General features: G+C 45.3%; 2 protein-coding genes across 2 annotated transcripts in view; both read left to right on the top strand.

Annotated features, from left to right (window-relative positions):
- The first annotated feature begins 297 nt into the window (after positions 1-297).
- Positions 298-11,899, top strand: eri1 (exoribonuclease 1). The gene is made up of 7 exons (XM_042059430.1): positions 298-1,066; positions 3,264-3,442; positions 6,340-6,556; positions 6,807-6,890; positions 7,448-7,557; positions 9,589-9,703; positions 10,919-11,899. Exons 1-7 carry the CDS (start codon positions 986-988, stop codon positions 11,159-11,161), a joined length of 1,029 nt encoding a protein of 342 aa, XP_041915364.1. The 5' UTR covers positions 298-985; the 3' UTR covers positions 11,162-11,899.
- A 2,404-nt stretch (positions 11,900-14,303) lies between these two features.
- mfhas1 (multifunctional ROCO family signaling regulator 1) overlaps positions 14,304-24,961 on the top strand; it is a 38,897-nt gene continuing 28,239 nt past the window's right edge. Inside the window, exon 1 of the mRNA XM_042059415.1 lies at positions 14,304-17,659. Within this exon, the coding sequence (XP_041915349.1) occupies positions 14,731-17,659 (2,929 nt within the window). The 5' untranslated portion in view covers positions 14,304-14,730. The remainder of the gene's footprint in view (positions 17,660-24,961) is intronic.

Below are 24,961 nucleotides of genomic sequence, written 5' to 3'. Positions count from 1 at the left end.
AAGAGACTCCAATCTGGGCGTTGGGAGCGTAGTGGTTAAATGATGCTATAGCTAGAAAAAGTTGTGTTCGATTCTCAGCTGCCACCGTTGTGCCCTTTATGTTCCGGGGAGACTGGCCCTTCTAATAGTTTAAATATGTAAATAGCTTTTGATAAAAGCGTCTGCCAAATAAATATATATTTCTTTCAGTCTCATTCAGTCTTTTTAAAAGTGTCAATAACTGAAAGTTTTGCAAGTCTGGGGTATGATCTCCTTCTGGGGGTATGATGATCTCCTCCCATAGCTGCCAGAGTGTAACAGAATGTTTGCTCGGTACACTGAAAACAGAGCAAAAGCTCCCTGATCACACCGATACTCTTATGCCCATCATCACATATGTTCTAATTGTAAATAGACGTGTTCTAATTCTAAATCTAATTGTCCTATCGAGCTGGTTTCAACATGCACAGAGAACAGGCCAAATTCGGCGTGAAATTAAAATAGGTGTATATAAGGCTTATAACATTTATCCAGTAGCACAGACCCCTTACTGTCTCTATGGCACAGAAGTCTGTCAAATCGTGTCAAATAGAGAGTAATAATGACTGAACGACAGGTGCTTGTTGATGTAGTGACAAACGCAGGCCTCCCTGCCGAAAGTTGGCACTGTTTCATTTTTAACGTTGGAAAACAGTGGACGTGAAATTAGAATACCAGAGGAAGACTCGCTTCCTCTGCATGTTGTTTATCATCATTCCCCTAATTTCAAGTTAAGTAAAATGCCACTTAAAATCAAAACACGATTTCAGACTATTTTCTCAGTGTGTTTATAACTGCGCTGAAAGTGTTACAGCAAGCTCATAGTTAACCCTTTCCGTGGTTAATCTCTGCGCCATTGCTCTGCGAGCTCGTGGTATGTTTACGGAGAAGGCGCGCGCGAAAACCTTGGAACCCAAGAGCCCGAGGAAGGAAGGGGGTTCAGAACATTAATTTTCCGCACTTAGAAATGGAAGAACAGAAGGAGAACATCCACCATCAACCTGAAAATAAGAATCCAGCTGAATCTGGCGTCCGTGACATCTCCCTTGTAAGTAAATGTGAGCGTTTTCGTCATACGTGTCTCTTGGAAATCAGCAGTTGGGGAAATAATGTTGGACAGGTCACGTTGACGTTAGCTAACTTTGTCACTTGGCTAACCTGCTCCGCCTTAACAATCTTTGCTGTTACTAAGCGTGTCAGATTGAATTTACGAACGTACCCCAAGCAAGCAGATAGCGGTTTTCTGATTGAATGGCCCAAGTGTTCACGATGTTTTCTGTATGTTGATTAGACGTTTCAACAGTCGTTTGGCATTGGGCTAAGTAACGTAGAATTACCACTGTCATTTTATGGCTGTGACTGTCTCGTCAGATACTCAAGAACACGTCATATCACCTGTTGTCTCGCTTAAGATTTGTTGTCAAAACATGGCAGCATATTATAATTTAAGTATTTTGTGTTATTTAGCTTTATACATAGTCAGTGTGTTCTTATAGTATACGTTCATTTATAATTTAAACTTACTACTTTGGCTGGCTAGTCCTGCTAGCTGTTTGTTTACATTCAGACACATGTAGATAGATAGATAGATACTTTATTGATCCCCAAGGGGAAATTCAAGGGTCTCAGTAGCATACAGACATCACACACAACATGCACTTACAGCAGAACTGGTAAACATAAGTATAAGTATAAACATATAACTAAACTCCACTGTACAACAAAGACAGTAGAAGATAAGAAAACTAACAAAACTAAATATTAAATACACTATATAAATTAAATTAAGAAAGTCCACTGTGCTTGAGGGTGATCAAGCATAAGACGCTTGTAGTGACAGGGCCGGGACTGGTAAGGTGCTAACGGGAGTGAGTGTCATGGTGAAGGTGCAAAAAGTAGTCCAACCATAGTCCTTTAGTTATGTGTGGATGGCAAGGTGCTCAAGAGAGTGAGTGTCATGGTGAAGGTGCAAAAAGTAGTCCAACATTAGTCCAACAGTGCAAGAGTAAGGACTAGAGACCAGCATAAATAATATGGACAAATAGGAGAGTAAAGTATAATGTAGACAAGGTAAAATAAGAAAAACTATTTCAGTGCAAGAACAGGTTGAGGTAATAGGTTTATAGCCATTCATTCATTCAGTATTGTAGCAGAAGCCTGACCGCAGCCATTGATCATGTGTGCTAATATAGCATGAAAAACAGTGTAGCAGTAAAACAGTAGTGAAAACATTAGGCTGTGTACATTAGTAAAACAGTAGTAAAACAGTAGTAAAGCAGTAGTGGGCAGTCAGTACTCAAACATGGAGAGGGTGGAGAGGCAGACAGACTAAGCAGAGAAGTCTATCTCTCCTCTTCCCTTTAGTGAGGCATTGAACAGTTCAGTGGCCCTAGGAACAAATGACTTCCTCAGCATTTCAGTTGTGCATGGCAGTGAGTGAAGTCTCCAGCTGATCAAGCTCTTTTGGTTTTTGATAGTGCTGTAGTGGATGACATTCATTGTCCAAGATGTTGATCAGTTTGTTTAGGGTCCTTTTGTCAGATATTGAAGTGATGCACTCCAGTTCAGCTCCCACTACAGAGCCAGCCTTCCTTACCAGCCTGTCAAGTCGCCCAGCATCCTTCTTCTTTGTGCTTCCTCCCCAGCATACCACTGCATAGAAGAGGGCGCTGGCCACAACAGACTAGTAGACCATCCTGAGGAGCTTGCTGCACACATTGAAGGACCGCAGCCTCCTCAGGAAGTACAGCCTGCTCTGTCCTTTCTTGTAGAGTGCACCAGTGTTGGCTGACCAGTTTATTGTCCAGGTGGAGACCCAGATACTTGTAGGTGCTTACCACCTCCACATTGACCCCATCAATGGAGACTGGTAGCAGAGCGGGCTTTGACCTGTGGAAATCCACCACCATCTCCTTGGTCTTTGAAGTGTTGAGTTGAAGGTGATTGAGTTTGCACCACTGCACAAAGTCCTCCACCAGGCTCCTGTACTCCTCTTGCTCGTCCCTGATACACCCCACAATTGCAGTATCATCAGAAAACTTCTGCATGTGGCATGACTCGGTGTTGTAGCAGAAGTCAGATGTGTACAGGGTGAACAGGACTGGAGAGAGCACAGTTCCCAGTTCCGGTGCTGCTGATCACAGTGTCAGAGAGGCAGTTCTTCAGTCTGACGAACTGTGGTCGCTCGTATGTCATGTAGCGAACGTCTGACGTTTAATCAACACAATATCGGTTCTTCTCCTCAGATGAAAACTGGTTGCCCTCCGGGTGGCAGTACGGTGGATCCGGTGCCAGCTATATCACCTTCGCACGGGGAGTTCAGCGACCCCGTGTACAAAGAGATCGCTCTGGCCAACGGGCACATCAACCGCATGAGCCGGGACGAGCTCCGTGCCAAGCTGTACGAGCTGAAGCTGGACACGAGGTTAGAGCTGCGCCTGTGTTATGGGATGTGTTACAGTTTTCTCTCAGTCGCTTTGGTGCTTTTCTCACATCACTATTAACATTTGCTGCAAAACCTAGTGGACAACCTGCAAAAGCACGTCACTTGCTCAAAATGGATAGTCCATTCCTCAAAAGCAAGTATTTATGTCAATGAAACTGCCAGTGTCATCAAAATGAGAAGTCTTGACACAATTGTTTATGAACAAGGTAGTCAAATGGCTTTGTCATGTTTTCTTTACGACAGTTTATGCTCTCAGTGTTTTCCCATGCAGAAAAAGGTCAGAACTTGGTGACACTACCTGAAAATGCTCAAGACAGCACTATACAGTACTTGTACAGCCATTTGAAAACTACAGTAAAGTTACAAATTGCTGTAGTTAGGGGAGTAAGTGAGTACAAGACACTGAATATGTACGTTTCCCTGTTTTACTGTATATGCTCTTTGCAATTCTACAGCATTGTGACAGAATTTGATAACTAGTTCACCAATTTTGTATGTAATGACTCAAGCAGCCGTGGGGCAGCCGTGGCCCACTGGTTAGCACTCTGGACTTGTAACCGGAGGGTTGCTGGTTCGAGCCCCGACCAGTGGGCCGTGGCTGAAGTGCCCTTGAGCAAGGCACCTAACCCCTCACTACTCCACCAGCGCCGCCGTTGTAGCAGGCAGCTCACTGCGCCGGGATTAGTGTGTGCTTCACCTCACTGTGTGTTGTGTCCCTCACGGGATCAAAAAAGTAAATATACTTATACTTATACTTAGCAATGAAATTAAGACTATTAGTTTTATTTGGAATGACTATTCAGCATCCATAAGTATAGTTCATTTTAACTGACATGACAAAGCAACTGATACATGTTCAAAAGCATTTGCAATTTGTTCAGATGAAGGAGAAATTGCTACTATGATGTGCACAAATGACTAAATGTTGTGGAGGTTGAACTAATAGTTATGAGAATTTTCATTCTGATCTGAGAAAAGCACCAAAGTGACTGAGAAAAACTGTAATTGATATGGGTGGGTGAGAAACACATGCAACAGGCAGGCATCACAGCACTTCTCGAAATTAACTATGTAACATAACACTCATATTATCAGCCTTTTGAAAGTTTGGCTAACTTTACATCTCTATATACATCTGGAAAGTGCTAGGAACGTGCATGTCTAGATTGATCACTTTAAGCCATAGTAGGCTGTTTGTGAAAGGGCTATGACCCGATATGGGGCTGTCAAGATTATGGGTAATCAGATATACTGTCTCCTAATCAGATTCTCTCTCTCTCTTCTGGTTAGGGGCATTCCCCTCTACACAGCCACAAAGATCCCCAGATGTTTTGGATAGGAAGGGATAATGACATTTTCTAAAAAAATAATTTGCATCCATTTGTCTCCAACTATGTGTAGCCTAGTAATCAATATTTCTATGATATTATAAATCAATTAACCCTAACACTATAAACCATCCTCAGGAAGGAAGATGCTGAAAAGGAAAAATGCCGTTTTTTGCCCCAACAATTACATTATGTTTGTATGGCCATATACTCTCTATGCTGGTGAAAAAGACTGACATGGAAGGTTATCCTAGAAATCTAGACACAATTTGCAGCCAGGGTCTAGCAACTCTCTATTGGCTTGCGAGCTGGAAAAACCAAACTTCGGTCAGGGCAATCACATTGTGTGTGGAGTCGGTGGATGGGCTTAACCAGTGCTGTAGTCTTGTTAGCTGTAGTGGATACACTGTGATGTACGGTAGTAGTTAGCTGTAGTGGGTATACTGTGATCAAATGTTAATACGTATCCTTGCCTATTTTAAGTGGGTATACTGAGATGGTGATGCTTTTTAAGTGGTGGGGAAAACTAGCACGAATTAAACACTTTTTAATTAAACGTAACTTACAAAGACATCGTAAAACACTGACAATGTTTCAGCTCTGAACAAAACCGCTCAGGAGTTAATTAAGCAGAAGTCGAACGTGGGTTTTGTTTCATTCGTCCTTCCTGGCTGAGACAAATGAAACAGCATGGGGGACGAAAGAAACATACAGCTTAAGCTATGTAAACTCCCCAGTTCCCACAACTTCAATATTCAATATCATAAATGGTAGGCTATACTGCGTAGTCATGCATATCACGTAGACTACACCATGGGCGTAACATAATGACGGCAGAGTTGCGACGGTGCCGCGTGAATTCCCTGCTACTTGAAAACAAAGAAGATGGATGCTGCTGCTGGCGAACAGCGGTCTTTGAATTGCGACTTGTTAAGCATTTTTTTAAGTTGGCAAAAGTTTGATCAACCAGCCAACTAGCTCTGCTGGTAGGAAAACGCATGGGACTCATGAGTTGTAGCGCTATCTTATTGCGTGCAGAGGGACAAAGACAACTGTTTATCCCGCCCCTCGTATTGAGCACTGCCAATGGTGAGTTCCCAGACCCTACATCTTGATGGCTAATGGAAGGTAGTATCTTTCAAAAAAGAATAGGCAGTATATGACTGTAAATTATAAACCTATTGGCCTTGTTTGCTCATACTGTAAGTGGCTGATACCCATGCAGAAAAATAATGATAATGACCGTGACAATGACCACAACAAGAATGCATAAGAGACTTGTGTAAATATTTTACACACATTTTTATTTTTTGTGCTGGGATATTGTACAACAATATTGAAAGTTGTTGTAAATCACCTTGGACAAAAGTGTCTGCTAAATGCTTTAAGCATAGCAATCTCTGAAGTGTGGAATTTTATTAATTTAACGTTGGTGCACATCATTTTCAGCATGAGAGTGGAGACCTACAGCTGCAGCACAGCTTACCTGATGGCACTTTCCAATCCTCTCTCTCTCTCTGTGTGTATGTGTGTGTGTGTGTGTTTTAGAGGTGTGAAAGACGTTCTGAAGAAACGTTTGAAGAGCTACTACAAGAAGCAAAAATTGACGCTCTCGACAGCAGAGGCAGAGAAGACCGGCACGTTCTACGACTTCATCTGTGTGGTCGACTTTGAGGCCACTTGTGAAGAGAGCAACCCTCTGGACTTCGAGCACGAGATCATCGAGTTCCCCATCGTCCTCATCGACACACACACACTGGAGATTGTGAGTGGGTGACGGAAAATGCCAGTGTTCCATGCATAAATATTTCCTTATTCTCTCTATTGGTCTGTCTGTTGTTTTTGTTTGTTGGCATGTTGATGTAGAGTATGGATAATATATATGATGTGTGAAATGCCCTCATGCATTCTAATGTTGCTGTCCTCCAACAAGTGGAAGAAACTGCAAGCTGAGATTCGGGTTTTGTGCCTGTTTGGTGAGAGGTGGTTTGAAGCACCCGGTCGTTCTGTTTCAGGTCGACACCTTTCAGGAGTATGTGAGGCCAGAGGTCAACCCCAAGCTGTCGGATTTCTGCGTTCAGTTAACCGGGATCACACAGGTGAGGTGTTCTGTGCTAGTGCAGGGGTTTTCAACCACTGCTCTGTGGCCTCCTGGTGGCCAATGAGGGTATTGCTGGTGGTCCCTGACCATGCATTTATTATGTAGTTTCAGGGTGACACTCACTATTTATTATTCAGTGGTGGTCCTCAGGTAGTTTCCTTTGTTAGAAAGTCCCTGGGTCACAATCAGTTGAAAACATGTTCTACTGCTGTATAATGTGCAACATCAGAACTCTGGAGACAGACTGGAGCAGAGTTGGTATTTAAGCGATAATGATTAAAACGTGTTCATGTGTTCAAATGTGTAAAGGGTGTGCTGCAATAGTGTTGCCATCTAAATCATATCACTTTAGATAAAAGCATTAGCTAAACAACACCAACTGTACTTAAATCCTGAAGAGTATGTACATGTCCACTCGTCACTACACACGTTTCATAGACGAGACAATTAATTGTTAATTGCTTAGTAACAGTTGAATTCTACAATTCAAATAATTATTTTGTTTTAGTAAGAGTCCATTTTTTAACCAAACATGATTTATATCATTATTTTTAGAAAATGGTGGATGACGCAGACACCTTTCCCTCGGTGCTCCGGCGAGTGGTCAGTTGGCTGCAGGACAAAGAGCTCGGCACCAAATACAGATACACACTACTGACAGATGGGTAAGCACAGACACACACCAAATACAGATAAACATTACTGACAGCACTGACACACACCAAATACAGATAAACATTACTGACAGCACTGACACACACCAAATACAGATACACACTACTGACAGACGGATAAACACAGACACTCACCAAATACAGATACACACTACTGACAGATGGATAAGCACAGACACTCACCAAATACAGATACACACTACTGACAGACAGATAAGCACAGACACTCACAGAATACAGATACACACAACTGACAGACGAGTAAACACTACTGACAGCACAAATACACAGTCCCTATAGACAGATAAGCACTGATAGACAATTAATAATACATCTTGTAGAAATCACATGTACTATACTGAGGCCCCCCAAATTCCTCTAGGTTCTGGCCAAGGTCCCCCTTTTGCAAGATGTCTTATTAAACCCATCAATGATACTACGTCAAATGTAAAAATAAATTAAGCTCATTCTCTATCTGTTTAGCCATGGAGCATACAGTGTGTAAAAGATGCATTTGGGGCTTTTCTGCTTCATGAAAGCTGTTATTCCACTGTTATTCCCAGTCATAGCCACGGCTCGGTCTGAACACACTTTCACAGAACCAGACCAGTCAAGTCCATTTGCCTTATTGTACTCGTCCAAAACTTGAAAAATATCCATCCCTTTGGCTCTTCTTTCAAAAAGGTGTCCATTTTAGCAGAGCTAGCCAGCTAGCCACTTAGTTTAAACTCTGTGGATGTCATGGAGTTTACGTACTACACGAACAGTTTACGTGATAATGAAGGTGTTTGAATACTAGCCGGTAACCTCCCCTGGTAGGTCCCCCCTGTGGTTTGCAGCTGTGTGAAATCTAATCAAAATGCTACAGTCTACCATCAGATTATTCAGTATAGAAGGGCAGCAACAATTAAAGGGGAACTTGGCAACTATTTCAACTTAATAAACCTGTTTAGTGACCTGTTCCGGTGAAACTTGTGACTTTCCCCGCTCCCCCTAGCGTCCCCATGTGGAAAACCAACCTTGCAACGTTGGGACTACCGTCCCGGTAAGAGAAGTGAGAAACAAGAAACGTGTTTTAAATCGTGTTTCTTACCTTATTACATCCACATTATTCTGCCGAACTTATGCTAACCGCTTCGCTAGCTGTAAACAACATCCCCTCCTTAGCACTATTGAGAGGGCTTTGCTCTGCTGAGCACATGAAAAATTGTGCCAGTAGCATCGCCGGTTCGAGTCCGGCTTGATGCTTCGTTGTCACGCGGTCTCCTGTCGGGGCAGCCGTGGCCTACATGTTAGCGCTTCGGACTTGTAACCAGAGGGCTGCCAGTAGGCACGGCTGAAGTGCCCTTGAGCAAGGCACCTAACCCCTCACTGCTCCCCGAGCACCGCTGTTGTTGCAGGCAGCTCACTGCGCCGGGATTAGTGTGTGCTTCACCTCACTGTGTGTTCACTGTGTACTGAGTGTGTTTCACTAATTCACGCATTGGGATAAATGCAGAGACCAAATTTCCCTCACGGGATGTGCTTTTATCGTTACTTTTTTCCACAATTTGAGATTGCATAATGCACAACTTCTTCAGCAGAGGGGGGAAATATAGCTAATCCTTCCAAGGGGGATTTTAATCAATTTGTCAACTATTTCATTAATCAACAACTTTTTTAGTAATCAATTATGCGGTGTGGAGGGAAAAGCTCTCTTTCCAGCTTAACATTTTTATATATTTTTTCATATTTTCTGGTTTACTTACTCCTGTGTAACCGTGAAATTTAATGTCTTTGGTATGTTGACAAAACAAGGTATTTGAGGACATCATCTTGGCTGGGAATCTTGGAAATTTTTTCACCATGTAATCAATTAATCAAGAAAATGATCAACAAAGAAATATATCAAAATAATATTTTTTCCAGACCTACAACTGAGTACAAAACACCGAATACACAGTGTATTTGTATATTTGATAACTTGATTTGAATGAGTCTGATGGGAATTATGCATCCTGAGATTGCAATTTTTTCCCCCAGGTCTTGGGACATGAGCAAGTTCCTCAACATTCAGTGCAGAATTAGTGGACTCCGATATCCACCCTTTGCCAGGAAGTGGATCAATATCAGAAAATCCTATGGGAACTTTTACAAGGTATGATTGTGATTATGAAATTGTAACTGTCATTATATATATAAAAAAAAGATTTACATTTCTGCATGACATGATGTGCATTTCTGAGGACATTCTTATACTGAACACAGCAGTTGACACCACTAACAAACACACACTGGGGGGAAAAAAGACAAGAGAAGAAACAGCCAAGCCAAAAACCAAACACATAAAAACATCACACACAAAAGAGAAGGAGAGGGGAGTGACCGCTGAATTACCGAACTATCACTACACTATGGTCATGAAATGTTAGTTTTCTGGGTATAAAGTAAATATCTGTCTAATGTAGGGATGCACCGATACTGTATATTGGCCAATATCGGCCTGTTTTCTGCTATGATTTTAAATTTTTCTACTCTACTAAAGGCTATAACCAACAACAAAACCCAGTAAACAAACAAAGAAAAAAATATTGGTATCAGCATTGGGTATCGGCCAAATCGGCGGACGCTAATGTTGTTAATCTGTCGTAATCACATCAGAGGTCAGAAGGGGCAAAGAAAATCGAAAGGCTTTTATTTTAAATCCTTTGTTACAAATATGCCTAAAATATGATATTTCTAATAATTTAAAATAAAATAAAAATCCCCCACTTGCTGTCTCGTGATCCCAGGGTGGGCCCGGACCCCTACTTTGGGAACCTACTTTGGGAACATAACCATAACAAGTATGGCACTCAATAGAGACCTATGCCAAGTGCTTCCTCCATCAGTGAGCTTGGTTGTTTAGTTAGTTGGTTGGTTAGTTAGTTGGTTGGTTGGTTTGCTAGGTGAACAATTGTTTTGAATAGTGAATAGCGGTTTGTCAGGTATTATTATGATACAATTTACACAGTCATTTTTTTTTTATCAACAGTGAGTCAAATATAGCTTGGAGACTTTAGTCCTGGATATTGCAAAGAAATATTTATGAGATTCCTCACATGAGTTGCCATCTTCCTGTTTCCTTTTGGTAACTTATCAGTTCAAGAGAACTGCAAAGATTCAGCCATGTCAAAGATGCTTCAAAGTATAATAGTTTCGTCCTTGGCCCATGTAGGACATTTCCACCAAGTTACATGAAACTTGAGCCAACTTTTTAAAATGTAATCCTGCTAAAAAAAACTAACTAACTAATGAATCAACAGGCATGGGTAAAAACATAATATCCTTGGTGGACATAATAACCATAACAACTGGTGTTCTGCTCTTGCAGGTTCCTCGTACCAATACCAAGCTGAGCAGCATGCTGGAGAAGCTAGGGTTGCAGTACGAGGGGCGGCCCCACTGTGGTCTGGACGACGCGCGCAACATTGCACGCATCGCCCTGCGCATGCTGCAGGATGGCTGCCAGCTGCGTGTCAACGAGCACTTGCACGAAGGCCAGCTCCAGGGTGTGCCCAGCTCTGCTCCGCCTGAGGGTGCGCCACCCCCACACAACCCCAAGGGCCGACACTAGACCCGCCAGGACAGGACAGGGCCTCGGAGAGATCCTCACTCAGAGATCACGGAGTCACTGCCATTACAGGGTTCTCATTGTGATGTCATAGAATTAGAATCCATTACGATTTGTCAGCACATCAATTGTGACATCACAGTCACTTCTCTAGTGCACAGATTGTGAGCTCACAAAAATGGAATCCATTATTTTCCCTATTGTACTGATTGTGACATCAAAGAAATAAAATCCCACTACTGAGAAAATGAAGTAGGAGAATAAAATACTTGCATCTGAGATGCAGATGAGGGCTCAGGATAATTCACCTGCCCCTCACAGCATGGACTCAATCAGGAACAGCTGCTCTCTGCTCTTCCTCTCTAGCACATGTATCAAAATATCTGTCCCAATAGAGCTTTCTATTCCATCCTTTTCATCATCCCTTTCATGCGGTGCCTTGAAAAAACATGAGGACTGACATTCGTGATGAGTTTCCAGGCATTCCAAGGGGGCTGCAATCTTTTGAACTGTGGTCCTACAGTTGTGTACACTTGTGTATCACATTTTGTGCTCGTCTGGGCCTGAGCGGTGACCGCTCAGATTCATGTCTTCTGTCGTCTTTCTTTGCCATGACACTCTTATGTCGATGGAAAAGATAAATATTGCGATTCATATAATGTTTTGCACAGATAAGATGGATTACACAAATGCTTTTCTTTTGATCTGTCTTGCCTCTTCAATAAATACATTGCCCGTTAATTGCATGATTTCATTTATAAATTGTGCTGAATTTTTTTCATGGGTATTTCATGAACCATTTTTCGTTGGGTATTTAATGGGTATTTCAAATATACACTGAAGAGATGTTAAATTCCTCGTGCTATAGGGTACACACAGCGGCCAATCTACAACCAAGCCTATTTACCATCAAAACCAAAATCATTAACAAATCATTAATAAAAACATCACCAACCGAACAGCCTTCAAGAGCATTTCACTGGGGTTATCAAGCAGGCATCTTCCTTCATAGACGTTTTATTGAATTGGGCCCACGACACCTCCAGAAGGCTCAACAGTGGTGTCTGGTGTCCCAGACTCACCCTCCTCCACACTCATGATGGGTCCTCTACCAATAAATACCGGCAACAAACCAAACCAGACAGCACAAAATACAAACAGGCTTCACTTGCCAGTGTGTATGCCTCATTGATGTGGGCTCTAAGCGAAGCTAGAAGCCTAATCGCCCAGAGAAAAGAACCAAACCAGGAACAATGTACAAATAAATGCATTAAGAGAACCATTGCCTAAATACTGATGCATCATGGCCATTTCCATTCGATTTTAAAGCAGCCCATCACCCATATAAAAGATTACATAGACAAAGGACAACTTCACATATTGAAACTAGAGTTCTTCACTCAGTCTCAACCGTGACATAGAGACCATAGTGCAATATTCAAACATTACTTCAAATTCAATCACCAAAATACATTCCAACATTAGCTGCTTAAACTATAATACAACTGCATATCATGTGCCATGTGACCAACATGGGTTATTCTAACAATGCTCAAACAATCTCTTAGTAGTGTGGTACCCTTTTTGTAGACAATATGAGGATGCTCAACTGATCTGTGAAGCTCTCCTGGAGGGCATTCTGAGTTCATGGTTAGGTGACAGGTGTTATTCAGAGTAAGTGGTAAATCTCATAATAGATGAGCCCTATATAGGTTTGTTTCTACAACCCCTGGCAAAAATTATGGAATCACCAGTTTTGGAGGATGTTCATTCGGCTGTTTTAGAATGAACAATGAAGCCATAGGGTTCTTCTATTACAGGCATGTCTGGCCCGCGTTCAGATTTAATACGGCCTGCAACTTTGGTTTTACAATGTATTTTAGTATCACCCTTCTCATTAGTTTCAGTAAGTTACCTGTTTCTTGGACAATCTGAAAAATATGCTCTTGGATTTATGGCACGTGTTGTACTAATCTTTTGAATAAGGTTTGCCTATAACTGCTGGTGTTATGTACTTGCAGATGTGCACAAAATATTAGCCTACTTTCTGAATTAAGTCATTATGTTTAAAATGAACACGAGGTTAAGATTTTTGTATCAAGTTTAAGGTATTCCATACAGGTTGTCCTATGTTATTTGACTCCAGATATGAAAGAAAGGCAGAGCAGCAGATTTGTTCATGCTTCAGTGGTTTAGATTTGGTTACATTGGCATTTAAAAAAAATATATCATTGTGACTGAAAATAAAATTGTTATAGAATAGTGCATTTGTATGTAACATAATGTTTAAGACAAATCAGAGGGGACCATTGGCCCCTGGGCATCTTCATATGATCAAATCTTTAAAAAACACCCGTTATATTACATCTATTACTAGCCTACTACTTTGACATAATTTAGGTTTGACACTAAACTACTCTGGTGGTATGGTTCAGACAACCTCTTAGGATCTCTGATCTGTAGCCTGTGTTGGAAAAACAAGCCAACATAACTTTTTGTACAAGTGCGAGTTAAACTCGTTCTATGCATCTCAGGAACTACTTATTGTATTCTTGCATAAAATAGCCGACAGGGGGAGGCAGACCCAAGTATAACAGTAATTTTCTGTTGCAGATTAAATCTTTGCTGCTATTTGTAGACTTTTGAAAATCGTTAGGGCCTAATTGTCTTATTTTTTATCCAGTTAAATGCCAGCTCCCTTTGCAGTGCATATTACGTCGTTGTAAATTAATGATTTCTATTTCAGAATGTGATCTAGTTTACAAATCGACCAAATTAGTGTCGTTATAGTTTATAGGCTAACCTACTTTACTTTTGAACTCTACAACCATGAAAACATCTTGCGAAATTATTAATATGCTGAAGAACAATGAGATTGTTAAAAGTTAGGCTATTAATTTACCAATTATCTGTGAAAATATTTAAAGCCAACGATAAAAAAAAGTAAACGATTTAGGCCTATATAAATATGAAATGTGATGCCTTGCCATTTTTATTCAGTAGGCTATGTTCACCTTACATTTTATTCTGCCCGCTTCTTGACTATGAGCGTTTCCTTCTCCGGGAAGGTGGGCTCTGCATTCTGACGCAGTATAATAGGCGGTGCTGGTGTTTTCCTCTGAGTAACTGCAGTCGGTGAGAACACACACACACACATACACGCAGGAGGAGGAGGAGGTACAAGCGGACAGAGACGAGGCGCCGTGCGGTTAGTGATTTGAATCGAATCTATTTGCCTACTAAATGTCGGCACGGGCTTGAATGCGGTGGTACCGGAGCACGCACTGGCGGTGCCAGGCGAACTGCCTGCCTTCCAAACTGGACCCGTTTCACCTTTGATGGTTTCATGTGTCCGGTACTATTCGATGGCGCAGCGCTTGAAGATGCACGAAACACCGCTGTATCGTCTAGGGCGCCTGCAAGCGATTGAAAAGCTCGATGGATTTTGCGCTCAGGATGTATTTGATTGTGTTGTTGTTACGTTTCCACGGAATGTCGAACCCGTGAGGACTTCCGCACAGTGCATGGGAATCGATGAAGCATGCGGAGCTATCACCATGTTGCCAGGATAAATGATGATTACCCTCAATGAAAACAAGGAGGAGGGGTCTAGCTGCAGTACCATGGCTGAAAAGGAGAACAATCTAAAGACAGCCAGGTTATGGAGAGATGCAGCTTTGCGCTCCAGAAAGCTGAGGAGTGACCTGCGCCAGCTTACCCTCAGCACTAAAAATAGCCAAAAAATTACTCTTCCCGAAAACATCAAGGACATCGAGGTTCTGAACGTGGGTAACAACTGCCTTCAGGAACTCCCTGAGGGGTTGGGATCAACGTTGACGAAACTGCGTATCCTTATCCTTCGCAGAAACAAGTTTGCCACTGTTCCCCAAGCAGTGTTTTTGCTCAGTCAGTTGGTAGAGCTGGATATTAGCCATAATTGCCTGAGTCATTTTTCGGAAGATATTGTGCTGCTGAAGGGCTTGAAAAAGCTCTGCATTAGCCACAACAAAATTCAGTACCTGCCCTCGGGAATTGGAGCTCTACAGTGCTTGGAGGAGCTGGATATCAGTTTCAATGAGCTCCATGATTTCCCCAGGTCCTTCTCCCAGCTCAGGAAGCTCCGCACACTGGATGCGGATCACAACAAGCTACACCATTTTCCTCTGGAAATCCTGGCTTTAAGTGACCTGGAGGAACTAGACTGCTCTGGGAATAAATTTGAGTGTCTCCCCAATAACATTATGATGCTGGAGTCTATCAAAATCATGTGGCTTAGCAACACGCTAATATCATCTTTGCCAGAGACTTTCTGTGACCTGCAAAACCTGGAGAGCCTCATGCTGGATGGCAACGTGCTGGCAACTCTGCCCCAGTCTTTTGGGAAGCTGCAAAAGCTGAAAATGCTTAATCTCTCCTCGAACCTGTTTGAGGATTTCCCCCAAGTCATCCTCCGAATCCGCGCTCTGGAGGAGTTGTATTTGAGCAGAAACAGACTGACATTTCTCCCAGAGGAGCTTGGCCAGCTGATCAAGTTGGCCAACTTGTGGCTGGACAATAACAAAATCACCTATCTTCCAGACTCAATTGTGGATCTGGAGAGACTCGAGGAGCTCGTTTTACAGGGTAACCAAATTGCCATTCTTCCGGACAACTTTGGAAAGCTCGCCAAAGTGAACATTTGGAAGGTGAAGGATAATCCTCTCATTCAGCCTCCCTATGAGGTCTGCATGAAAGGTATCCCTTACATAGCAGCCTATCAGAAAGAGCTGGCCAACTCTCAGCCTGCAGTGAAGCCCAGATTAAAGCTGGTGTTAATGGGGCAGAAGAATGCGGGGAAAACCTGCCTCAGGCAGTGTGTTGTCAACAAAGCACAGGACGCAAAGACCCAGGCGGGAAACAATGGCATCGACGTGACGAACTGGGTGGCGGACATCGCCAGAAGTCTCACGTTTATAGTTTACGATCTGTCAGGGATGCAGAACTATGACCTGATCAAGCCCTTCTTCCTCTCCCCGGGGGCCCTCTATATCCTGGTGGTGAATCTGAAAACTTATTCCCCCCGGAGCTTCAAAGACCACGTGGGCTACTTTCTCCACCTGCTGAGTGCCAAGGTGCCCCACGCGGTGGTGCTGATGGTGGGCACGCACATGGACCTGTGCGAGGAGGTGGAGCTGGAGGAGAAGTGCCTGGACATCCACCGGCAGATCTCGCTGCAGGAGCGGCACGCTACCGACTGCCTGCGGAGCATGGCCGAGCAGGTGGACGAGGCGCTGGCGCTGGGCTTCGACGTGCGGACGTCCAGCCCGCACGTGCTCTTCTACGGCGTGTCCGACAAGAACCTGCGGCGCAAAAAGGCCCAGCTGCAGTACCTGCTCAACCACCGGCTGCAGATCCTGTCGCCGGTGCTGCGCGTGAGCTGCGCGGGTGAGGAGCAGCGCAACGTCGATCGGCTCAAGGAGAAGCTGATGTCGGTCGCAGACCACCGGGATATCTTCCCCAACCTCCACCGCGTGCTGCCCAAGTCCTGGCAGATGCTGGAGGAGCTCCACGTCAAGCCGCAGGACCTCTGGCTCTCCTGGTGGGACTCGGCGCGCCTGGGCCTCCAGGCGGGGCTGACCGAGGACCGTCTGCAGAGCGCGCTCTCCTACCTGCACGAGTCCGGGAAGCTGCTCTACTTCGAGGACAGCCTCACGCTCAAGGAGTACGTCTTCCACAACCTGCCGCGCTTCATCGCCATCCTCAACGTCTTCTTCCAGCGCGACGCCGACGTCATGCTGGACCGCCTGCTGGCCGAGACTGACGGGGAGGACCGCGTGCGCGCCGCGCAGATGAAGCACCTGGCCGAGGGCTTCCTGCAAAATGGCCTGCTGCCGTCCAACGTCATCCGGCTGCTGTTGCAGCCTCTCGTCCAGACGCAGCAGGACCTGTCGCTCATCATGGAGCTGCTGGAGAAGATGGGCGTCTGCTACTGCATCAACAAGCCACGCACCAAGCCGCTCAACGGCGCCACCGTCTGGTACAAGTTCCCCAGTCACGTGAGCAACGAGGAGCCTCACGGCCAGGACTGGTGGGTGAGCGGGACGTCGGGGGCGGCAGGTGGGGTGACGCCCGTGTCCAGCCAGCTCTTCTCCGTGGAGCAGCTGCAGATCGAGTACAGTTTCCCCTTCCTGTTCCCGCCGGGTCTGTTCGCGCGCTACAGCGCCCAGATCAACGCGCACGTGGTGCAGCGCTCCGACAGCCGCCACCAGATCTTCGCCTACCGCGGCAAGGTGCCCGTGGTGGTCAGCTACCGGCCCTCCCGCACGCGGCTGCAGGCCGAGGTGTTGTCCATAGCCAGCTACGCGTCTTTGCCAAATATCTGGACAGCTTGGCAGGCCGTCACCCCCCTGGTGGAAGAGTTGAATGTCCTTCTGCTGGAGTGGCCAGGCCTCCACTACTCGGTGCATGTCCTGTGTTCCAAGTGCCTGAAACGAGGCTCGCCAAACCCACATTCCTTCCCAGGTAATTCCCTCTCTGTCGCCCTTCTCCAGCTTTGGCAGGTCAAATGGCACCTGCACTAGACAGACAGACAGAAGTGACCTATATACTCTATCGTTCTGATCTAGGCTATGTGAATTGTTTTGATTTTAGGCCTTTACATGCTTCATTTAGTATAGGCCAAATTGAGTCTTTGTAGTGGTGATGTCAAATAATATAAGTACATAGCGACCTAGTGATGGATAATGTCTCAACGGGACTTGTTTTTGTTTATTGAGGTCAGTGTTTTGTAAATAATGGCTTATTGCACATACATTTGAAGTGTTTTGGTATATCAAAACTGGAGCATATTATAGTATAGGTTTATGCATGAAGTCCTTTCAGTTCTGTGTACTATAGATTGTTTTGTTTTGTATAGTCTTGTGTGGGGGCAATGACAAGGCATGTTTGCCTCTTTCTCAACTGAAAGGCTTGCTGGCTTGCTGGTGTGTGCCTAAGTTGACATTAAATATTGACACAAAGTGTGGCAACGGTTTAAATAGGGGAGACGGGGCACACAATGGAACTGAGGTGGTAGACTGGGGACGTGTGTGTGTGTGTGTGTGTGAGTGTGTGAGAGAGAGAGAGAGAAAGAGAAGAGGGGGGGTAAAAAGCCCCACCTAGAAACAGAAATTGGTTGGGACCAGCTTGTCTTACTGACAGAGGATCAGGGTGTGTCAACTGCACTGACATGGTTGTAGAAGCTGGAGGAGGTTGTCATGACAACAAACCATGCCTTTTTGTCCATCCGTTGTGTGTGTCTGTGTCTCTGTGTATGTGTATGTGTATGTGTATGTGTGTGTCTGTGTTTGTGCACATGTGCGTGTGTGTTTGTTAAATTCTGTAGTGTTGTGAATGAAACATCTGTCTGAGCGTTTATTCGGACCGGACTGGACTGGACCATCCCCTCTATCCAGAAATGGTATTGACCGTTCCTTTGTGAGCCCGCTCAGTGGGGCTGCCAAATGCAGGGAATGACGTGAGGCTGATGACCATGCGTGCGATCCTCTGCTTCAGACGAGACCACATTCCCGCCCGTGGCATTGAGACGCTGTTGTGTGAACGTGCTGAAAACAGAGCCGTCGGTTGCGCTGGTCTTTCATCCATTTTGTCAGTGCTTTCTGACTGCATAATGTAATCAGTGGAGAGGCAGGGAGGGGCTGCCTGTTTCCAGGAGCCACGCAGCAGCGGCAGCAGCAGTTGTGCATCTGTCATAAGGCATGATGGGTACAGAGCTCCAACTCCCTCTTGCTGCTACACCCAAAATTATTTCCTCTCTTCTCTCTCCCCCTCTCCACTCCCTCTTTCCTCCTTCCCCCTCTCTCTCTCTCTCTGTCTCACTCTCTTTCTCTCTCTCCCTCTCTCTCTCTCCACCCTTTCTCTCCCTCTTTCCTCCTTCCCTCTCTCTCTCTTTCTTTCTCTCTCTCCCTCTCTCTCTACCCTTTCTCTCCCTCTTTCCTCCTTTCCTCCTTCCCTCTCTCTCTCTCTCTCTCTCCCTCTCTCTCTCTCCACCCTTTCTTTCCCTCTTTCCTCCTACCTTCTCCCTCTCCACCTCCTCTTCCTCCTCCCCGTTGACCTCACCCCGTCTCCCTGTGCTGGCTTCGGATGCGTCTGTCGGGGTTTGCTTTGGCTGCCGCCGTGGGTTAGTTCATGTCTGTGGTCGGCGCTGGTTTAAATCATTTACCATACCCTGCCTGTGAGCTCTGCTGCTCTGCTGATGGTACATCACAGCAAGCACTCTTTCTCTCTCTAGCTCTCCAACTCTCTCTCTCTCTCTCTCTTTCTCGCTCTCTCTCTCCTTTCTTTCTTTCTTTCTTTCTTTCTTTCTTTCTTTCTCTCTCTCTCTCTCTCTCTCTCTCTCTCTCTCTCTCTCTCTCTCTCTCTCTCTCTCTCTCTCTCTCTCTCTCTCTGTCTCTCTCTCTCTCTCTAGTCCATGCCAGGGTGGCATTCAGAATCCTGATTTTGTTCAATAGAATCCAACAATTCATGTTAATATAGTTAGCATAGTGCTGTTTCGGAAGACAACGAGTATTGTGAAAGGCAGGAGGGGTGAGGAGGGGTGCGGTGTCATTTCATGTGTTAGCTTGCTGTAGATGTGCTGCTGTGTTGTGTTGTGATCTCCCGATGGCCTCCTAATAGAGAGCAGTGCTGCTGTGTGCAGTAGCCCAAGAGGAGACTCTGTCTGCTCGTATAGAGACAGCTGGCCTCTGGAGAAATCAAACACTTCCTGTATAGGCCACTCCCATTAGCTGTCAATCACTGAGCCCTGAAGTGGTTTGGCAGAGTGTGGCTCGTCTAAAAAAGAGAACTGATTAGAAAAAACAATCCAACCTCTTCACGACAGCAACTGATTGGGTTCTTAATTTTCACCAGCAGAAGGGGGCTTATGTAAGAGGTGCAGAAAGGGCACATGTCCGTCCTGTCGGGTGTTGTTTTGGCCGATAGCAGTGGGGGAAATCTGTAAAAGTCTGTCTTTCATACAGCCTAACGAGGCAGAAAGAGATGCGGCATCAGATGCCAGTGCTCCTGGCAAGAGTAGAAAGAAAACTTTCACTGTATGTGTGTGTGTGTGTGATTAGCGGACCATGGAGAATGACCCTCAGCTCTGTTTTTTATGATGTTTAGGGGAAAGGGTTAGGGCCATAGCTGGTGGCTCTGTTTCCATGACGCTATATTTATGATGTTGTATATGTTTCTATGGACACACCAGCTCTGTGTTGTTACCGTGATTAGGGTTCACTGGAGACACAGAGCCTCTCTTCCGTTCCAAAGACGTGGAACCAGCACTGCTACGTAGCCTACAGATGAAATCAGGATAGAATCCAGACTCTATTTCTGTGCAAACAAACTTCAGTTAAAATTAATATAAAAAATATAAAATGCAGTTCATCTGCATGCTGTTTCTTCACCCAGATTGCCCATGCTACTTTTGGTTGCAAAGATTGTCGTATTTTACTGGTTAGCCTTTTCTTTTCAGGAGGTGTGCCGAGACTCGCACAAGGTATTTGCTGTTTTGGGAGCCGGGCTGAGCAGCGTCTGTTCAGCCAATCTGTTAATGTTACCCAGGTGTGCTGGAGTGGCTCTGCCAAGTTGACCATCTTCTGCAGTTTGGCTGCGGGCCGCGCTTTGAGCCGCGGTGTGTGTTGCGTGCGAGGCTCGGAACAGGATGTGTTTTTTGCTTCCTGAAGCACTTGAGACTCCCCGTCCCGTCCCGTTCCCATGGCATCGCATCACAGCAGCCCTTCCCCCGGTCAGCGCAGAACTCTGTGTGTGTGTGTGTGTCAGACCCAGGTTAAAGAGAAGCAGACACCATGAGGCCGTGTGTGTGTGTGTGTGTGTGTGCGTGCGTGCCGTGCGCATACACACTGACATCTGCTGACGTTGAGCCTGGCCTTCGGAGGTCTGGCAGCAGAGGGAACAACACGAGTCGCCCTGCCTGCTGAGAGAAGAGGCCAATCAGTTACACCTGCATGTTGCCATGACACTGTCCTGCTTCTCCTCTGTTTGTCACAACAACAACAACAACAACAACAACAAGTCGCAGAAGGCCAAAATGCTGCTCGTTGATAATGCTGACATATGTCAACACTGCACTAATTTGGTTGTAAAATGTTGTAATGAGTAAATGAGTAATTTTGAAGTTTTAGTAATGCCTAGTTAAAGACCACACTTAATGCATAAAGGTAACCTAGCAACATGGTGGTTAGCATGACATAGCTTTTCCCCGTTGTTGCCCCAGTGACGTGAAACAGTGGGTAAGTGAAGATCTGATTACATCCAGCCCTGGGCCCAAGTTGTGCAGTGCAGTTTTTCATCAGGCCAAATTTGGGAATGATATTTTTGGCCAAACTCACTTGTTGATTCAGTCTTGGGGCTCCACTCTCGCACAGACTAAACATGGCAGACGGAGCTCAGAGAACGCTGGGTCCCTGTTACTGCCCAGCACAAATAGCAGCGCGCTGGCTAATACATCTGACCCCAGTCTAGCATGGGTTTGGTTTGGGTCTAGTATGGGTCTAGCCTTAGACTAGCATGCTGATTCAGTCTAGCACGGGTTTGGTTTGGGTCTAGTATGGGTCTAGCCTTAGACTAGCATGGGCCTAATCCTGATCTGGCCCAGGTCTGGTGCTGGTTTTGTGGATCAGAAGCGATTCTGACCCAGTGTGGATTTAGACTACGTAACTGCTGTAGGGGCAGAGTACGGACTGTGTTACTGTGTCACTGCTCTAGGTGCAGACCCGTACTGTGTCACTGCTCTAGGTGCAGACCCGTACTGTGTCACTGCTCTAGGTGCAGACCCGTACTGTGTCACTGCTCTAGGTGCAGACCCGTACTGCGTCACTGCTCTAGGTGCAGACCCGTACTGTGTTACTGCTCTAGGTGCAGAGTACGGTCTGTGTCACTGTTCTAAACGCAGACTCGGCCTCTTGGCTTCAGCTGCTTTGGATTCCCTTTCATGTTGTTCCCACTGGCTCGCCTCCACACCACACCGGAGCAGACCTCTCCATTTTTAATTACTGCTCAGTGGCCTTTAAGTAACCTTAACTTTAACAGGGCTGTGTGTGTGTGTGTGTGGACATAGAGTTGTGTTGTGTAGTTGTGTGGTTAGAGGTATGTGAAATAGAAAGTGTGTGTGCGTGAGAGAGAGAGAGAGAGAGAGAGAGAAAGGTGTGTGTGTGTGTGTGTTAAAATAATGAGGTGTTAATTATTGTATGCACCTCTCTCAGGTCTTTAAATGGCTGTTGAATAATGCAGTCCAGTGTAGCTGGCAGTCGTGGAATCTTCATCAACACATTGATCTTCTCCTCCTCTCAGGTCTCTCCACCTTAGAAAAGTCCAACTGCACAAATAGATAAATAGCATCTAGTCCACTCATGGCTCCCCTACTGGCTCTTCTAATGTCCAGCTCCTTATAGACCCTTTCAACAATAAAAACAAAAACAATGCTTGAACGTTCTATTTGGGCCCCAATCTACTTCCTCTGCATTAAGATAACATATGGAATGTTAAAAAGGAAGTCTTGTGGGGCCAACTATGATGCTGATAATGGAACTCCCTTGAAAGGGTCTATACAGGGAGTTTCCAGCACAGTTTCTGTCAAGCAGCGAGCAGTCTGTCATGTTCTCATTTTCACCCTTGTCGGTATGAGTTACCAGTTTTTTTGTCCTGCGTCTTGTTTCAAATGGATCACTGGTCACTGAGTCTATTTGTGTAAGTGGGTTATTAGAGCTCCAGACGTTTTAGCCTCCCGTGGATTCTCACCTCCTGCTCTTTTGAAGTATGTATGAAATGGAGATGCTGCTTCTACCTTTTGCATTCCTGTCCTGACCTGCTCTGGGCTGTTTTCCCCGCTCCAAATTCCCCAATGCCTCTAAAGTCCCCTTGCACTGTGGTGGAACGTACGTCAGTGATGGCTGAGGATGTTTGCAGTTCCTGTAAATCTGTTTACAGCTAGCGTTCCCCTGCTCCGATGCCGTGTGCCCGGCTCGCTAACACGGTACAGTAACCGGGTCCAGTGTAGGGGTGAGAGGCCTGGCGGGGAGCCGGCTTGGACACGCAGCCAGAGAGGGACACTTGAACCTCTCCTGTGGTCTCGGCCGAGGGTGGTGATTGGGGTGGTAGGTGTGTGAGAGAAATCAGAGCCAGCTCAGCTCACCGGACCCCCCCCCCCAAAGGCAAAAGGCATGTCCACCACTGCATGCCAGGGCAACTTTCTCCTCACCTTCCTCTCGCTGTGCTCTCTCTCATGCCAGGGTGACCAGGCTGGGCATGTGTACGGGCAGCGGAGCACAGACTTTACTCTGAGCCTCATAATGAGGCACAGTGTGATTCCTCCAACGCCTCTAGGGATCATTACAAGTGAATGCATGTCTTGTGATACCAAAACATCTCCGACATCCATTGATCCATGCATCCTGTGATGCCACCGATGCCTTGTTGTGGCACTCATGTCTAGGCTAGTATCTTTTAGCCTAGTCGCTTTGGAGCATAGACTAAATGTTAAATGCCAGATTGAGATTATCTTCTTGTGGGACTGACTATATTTGTTCAGAACTATTGGTAAGTCATAGAGGTGCAAGTGTCACAAAGAGCGGCTTTCAGATTGAGATGATCCATCACAGGTACCTGCGGTAGCGATGTGGAGTTGGGTGGGGTGCGGTCAGAGCCTTTTTAGCCTGCAGAACCTCCTTGGCTTGGCCAAGAATAGTCCACTCAGGGCTGCAGGGACGACCGGGCAGGGCTGCCTGTGTGTGTGTGTGTGTGTGTGTGTGTGTGTGTGTGTGTGTGTGTGTGTGTGTGTGTGTGTGTGTGTGTGTGTGTGTGTGTGTGGCGCTCTCAAGGCCTTTCTATCATCACATTGGGCAGGGTCGTTGTTCCACATTTAGCACCTTTTCTGAGCATGTGCAGTGTCACTTCCTCTGACCTCACCGACCTTTCCTGAAACTTTTCCCCCCAGACATTTCCCTGATACTAGTGGTTATTGTTTCAGGTGCTTTGGGTGTGTGTGTGTGTGTGTGTGTGTGTGTGTGTGTTCAGGTGCTTTGGTTCGGTATGCTCCACAACTGCTCCTTTGAGGTATAGAATGGACTATCTGAAAGATGAAGAAAGACAAGTATTCATGATTATGAAGCATTTCCTCTTCCTCACCAGGAGTGTTGTGGATGTGTTGATGCGTGCTAACGTTTTGACTCTTTGTTGGCCCAGGTTGACACACAAAGGGCAGGTTACAGGTTGACACACAAAGGGCAGGTTATTGTCTGAGACACACCCTTCTAAGTGCCTGGACTGATCCCGGATCATTATAGTTTCGGAGCTGTCACAACAAGGCAGTTACTCACTTCGTTTTTTCCATCTTGATGAAAAGTGTCTCGTAAACATCTCCTGTTGGTATGTCCTTTTAGAAATGGCAACAGATGGCAGCGCTACTATAAAAAGCATCTAAACAGAAGACTTGTACAAGAATGTCTCTGCATGGCAATTTTGCACATAAACAATCCAGATTAACTGTTATTGAACTGATTATGTTTTAATATCACATTCTACTTGACACTGCTGTAAAGTTGTGATCTTAGCTCTCAGGTGTGTTTCATCCAGCTGGGCCTAAACTCTCAGGTGTGTTTGATTCAGCTGGATCATAGCTCTCCGGTGCGTTTGATTCAGCCTTAATCTTAACTCTTGGACCATAAACTGTGTGCTGTGTGGTCAGTCTCTGGACTGATCTTTGGTGGTGTGCTGACTGCTGGGCTTGACCTCTTAAGCACTTTCCCTCTTCGTTGGTCGTTGCTG

The sequence above is a fragment of the Alosa sapidissima genome, chromosome 13, assembly GCF_018492685.1.
Source record: "Alosa sapidissima isolate fAloSap1 chromosome 13, fAloSap1.pri, whole genome shotgun sequence".
Lineage (NCBI taxonomy): Eukaryota > Metazoa > Chordata > Actinopteri > Clupeiformes > Clupeidae > Alosa > Alosa sapidissima.
Note: the sequence above shows the minus strand (reverse complement) of the source record. Positions and strands in the feature narration are given on the sequence as shown.

Bases quoted from the DNA above. Each gene is read 5' to 3' on its own strand.
- eri1 (XM_042059430.1), top strand. From the start codon at position 986: ATGGAAGAACAGAAGGAGAACATCCACCATCAACCTGAAAATAAGAAT. The intron at 3,443-6,339 runs GTTAGAGCTGCG...TGTGTGTTTTAG, and splicing joins GAGCTGAAGCTGGACACGAG to AGGTGTGAAAGACGTTCTGA. The intron at 6,557-6,806 runs GTGAGTGGGTGA...GTTCTGTTTCAG, and splicing joins ACACACACACACTGGAGATT to GTCGACACCTTTCAGGAGTA.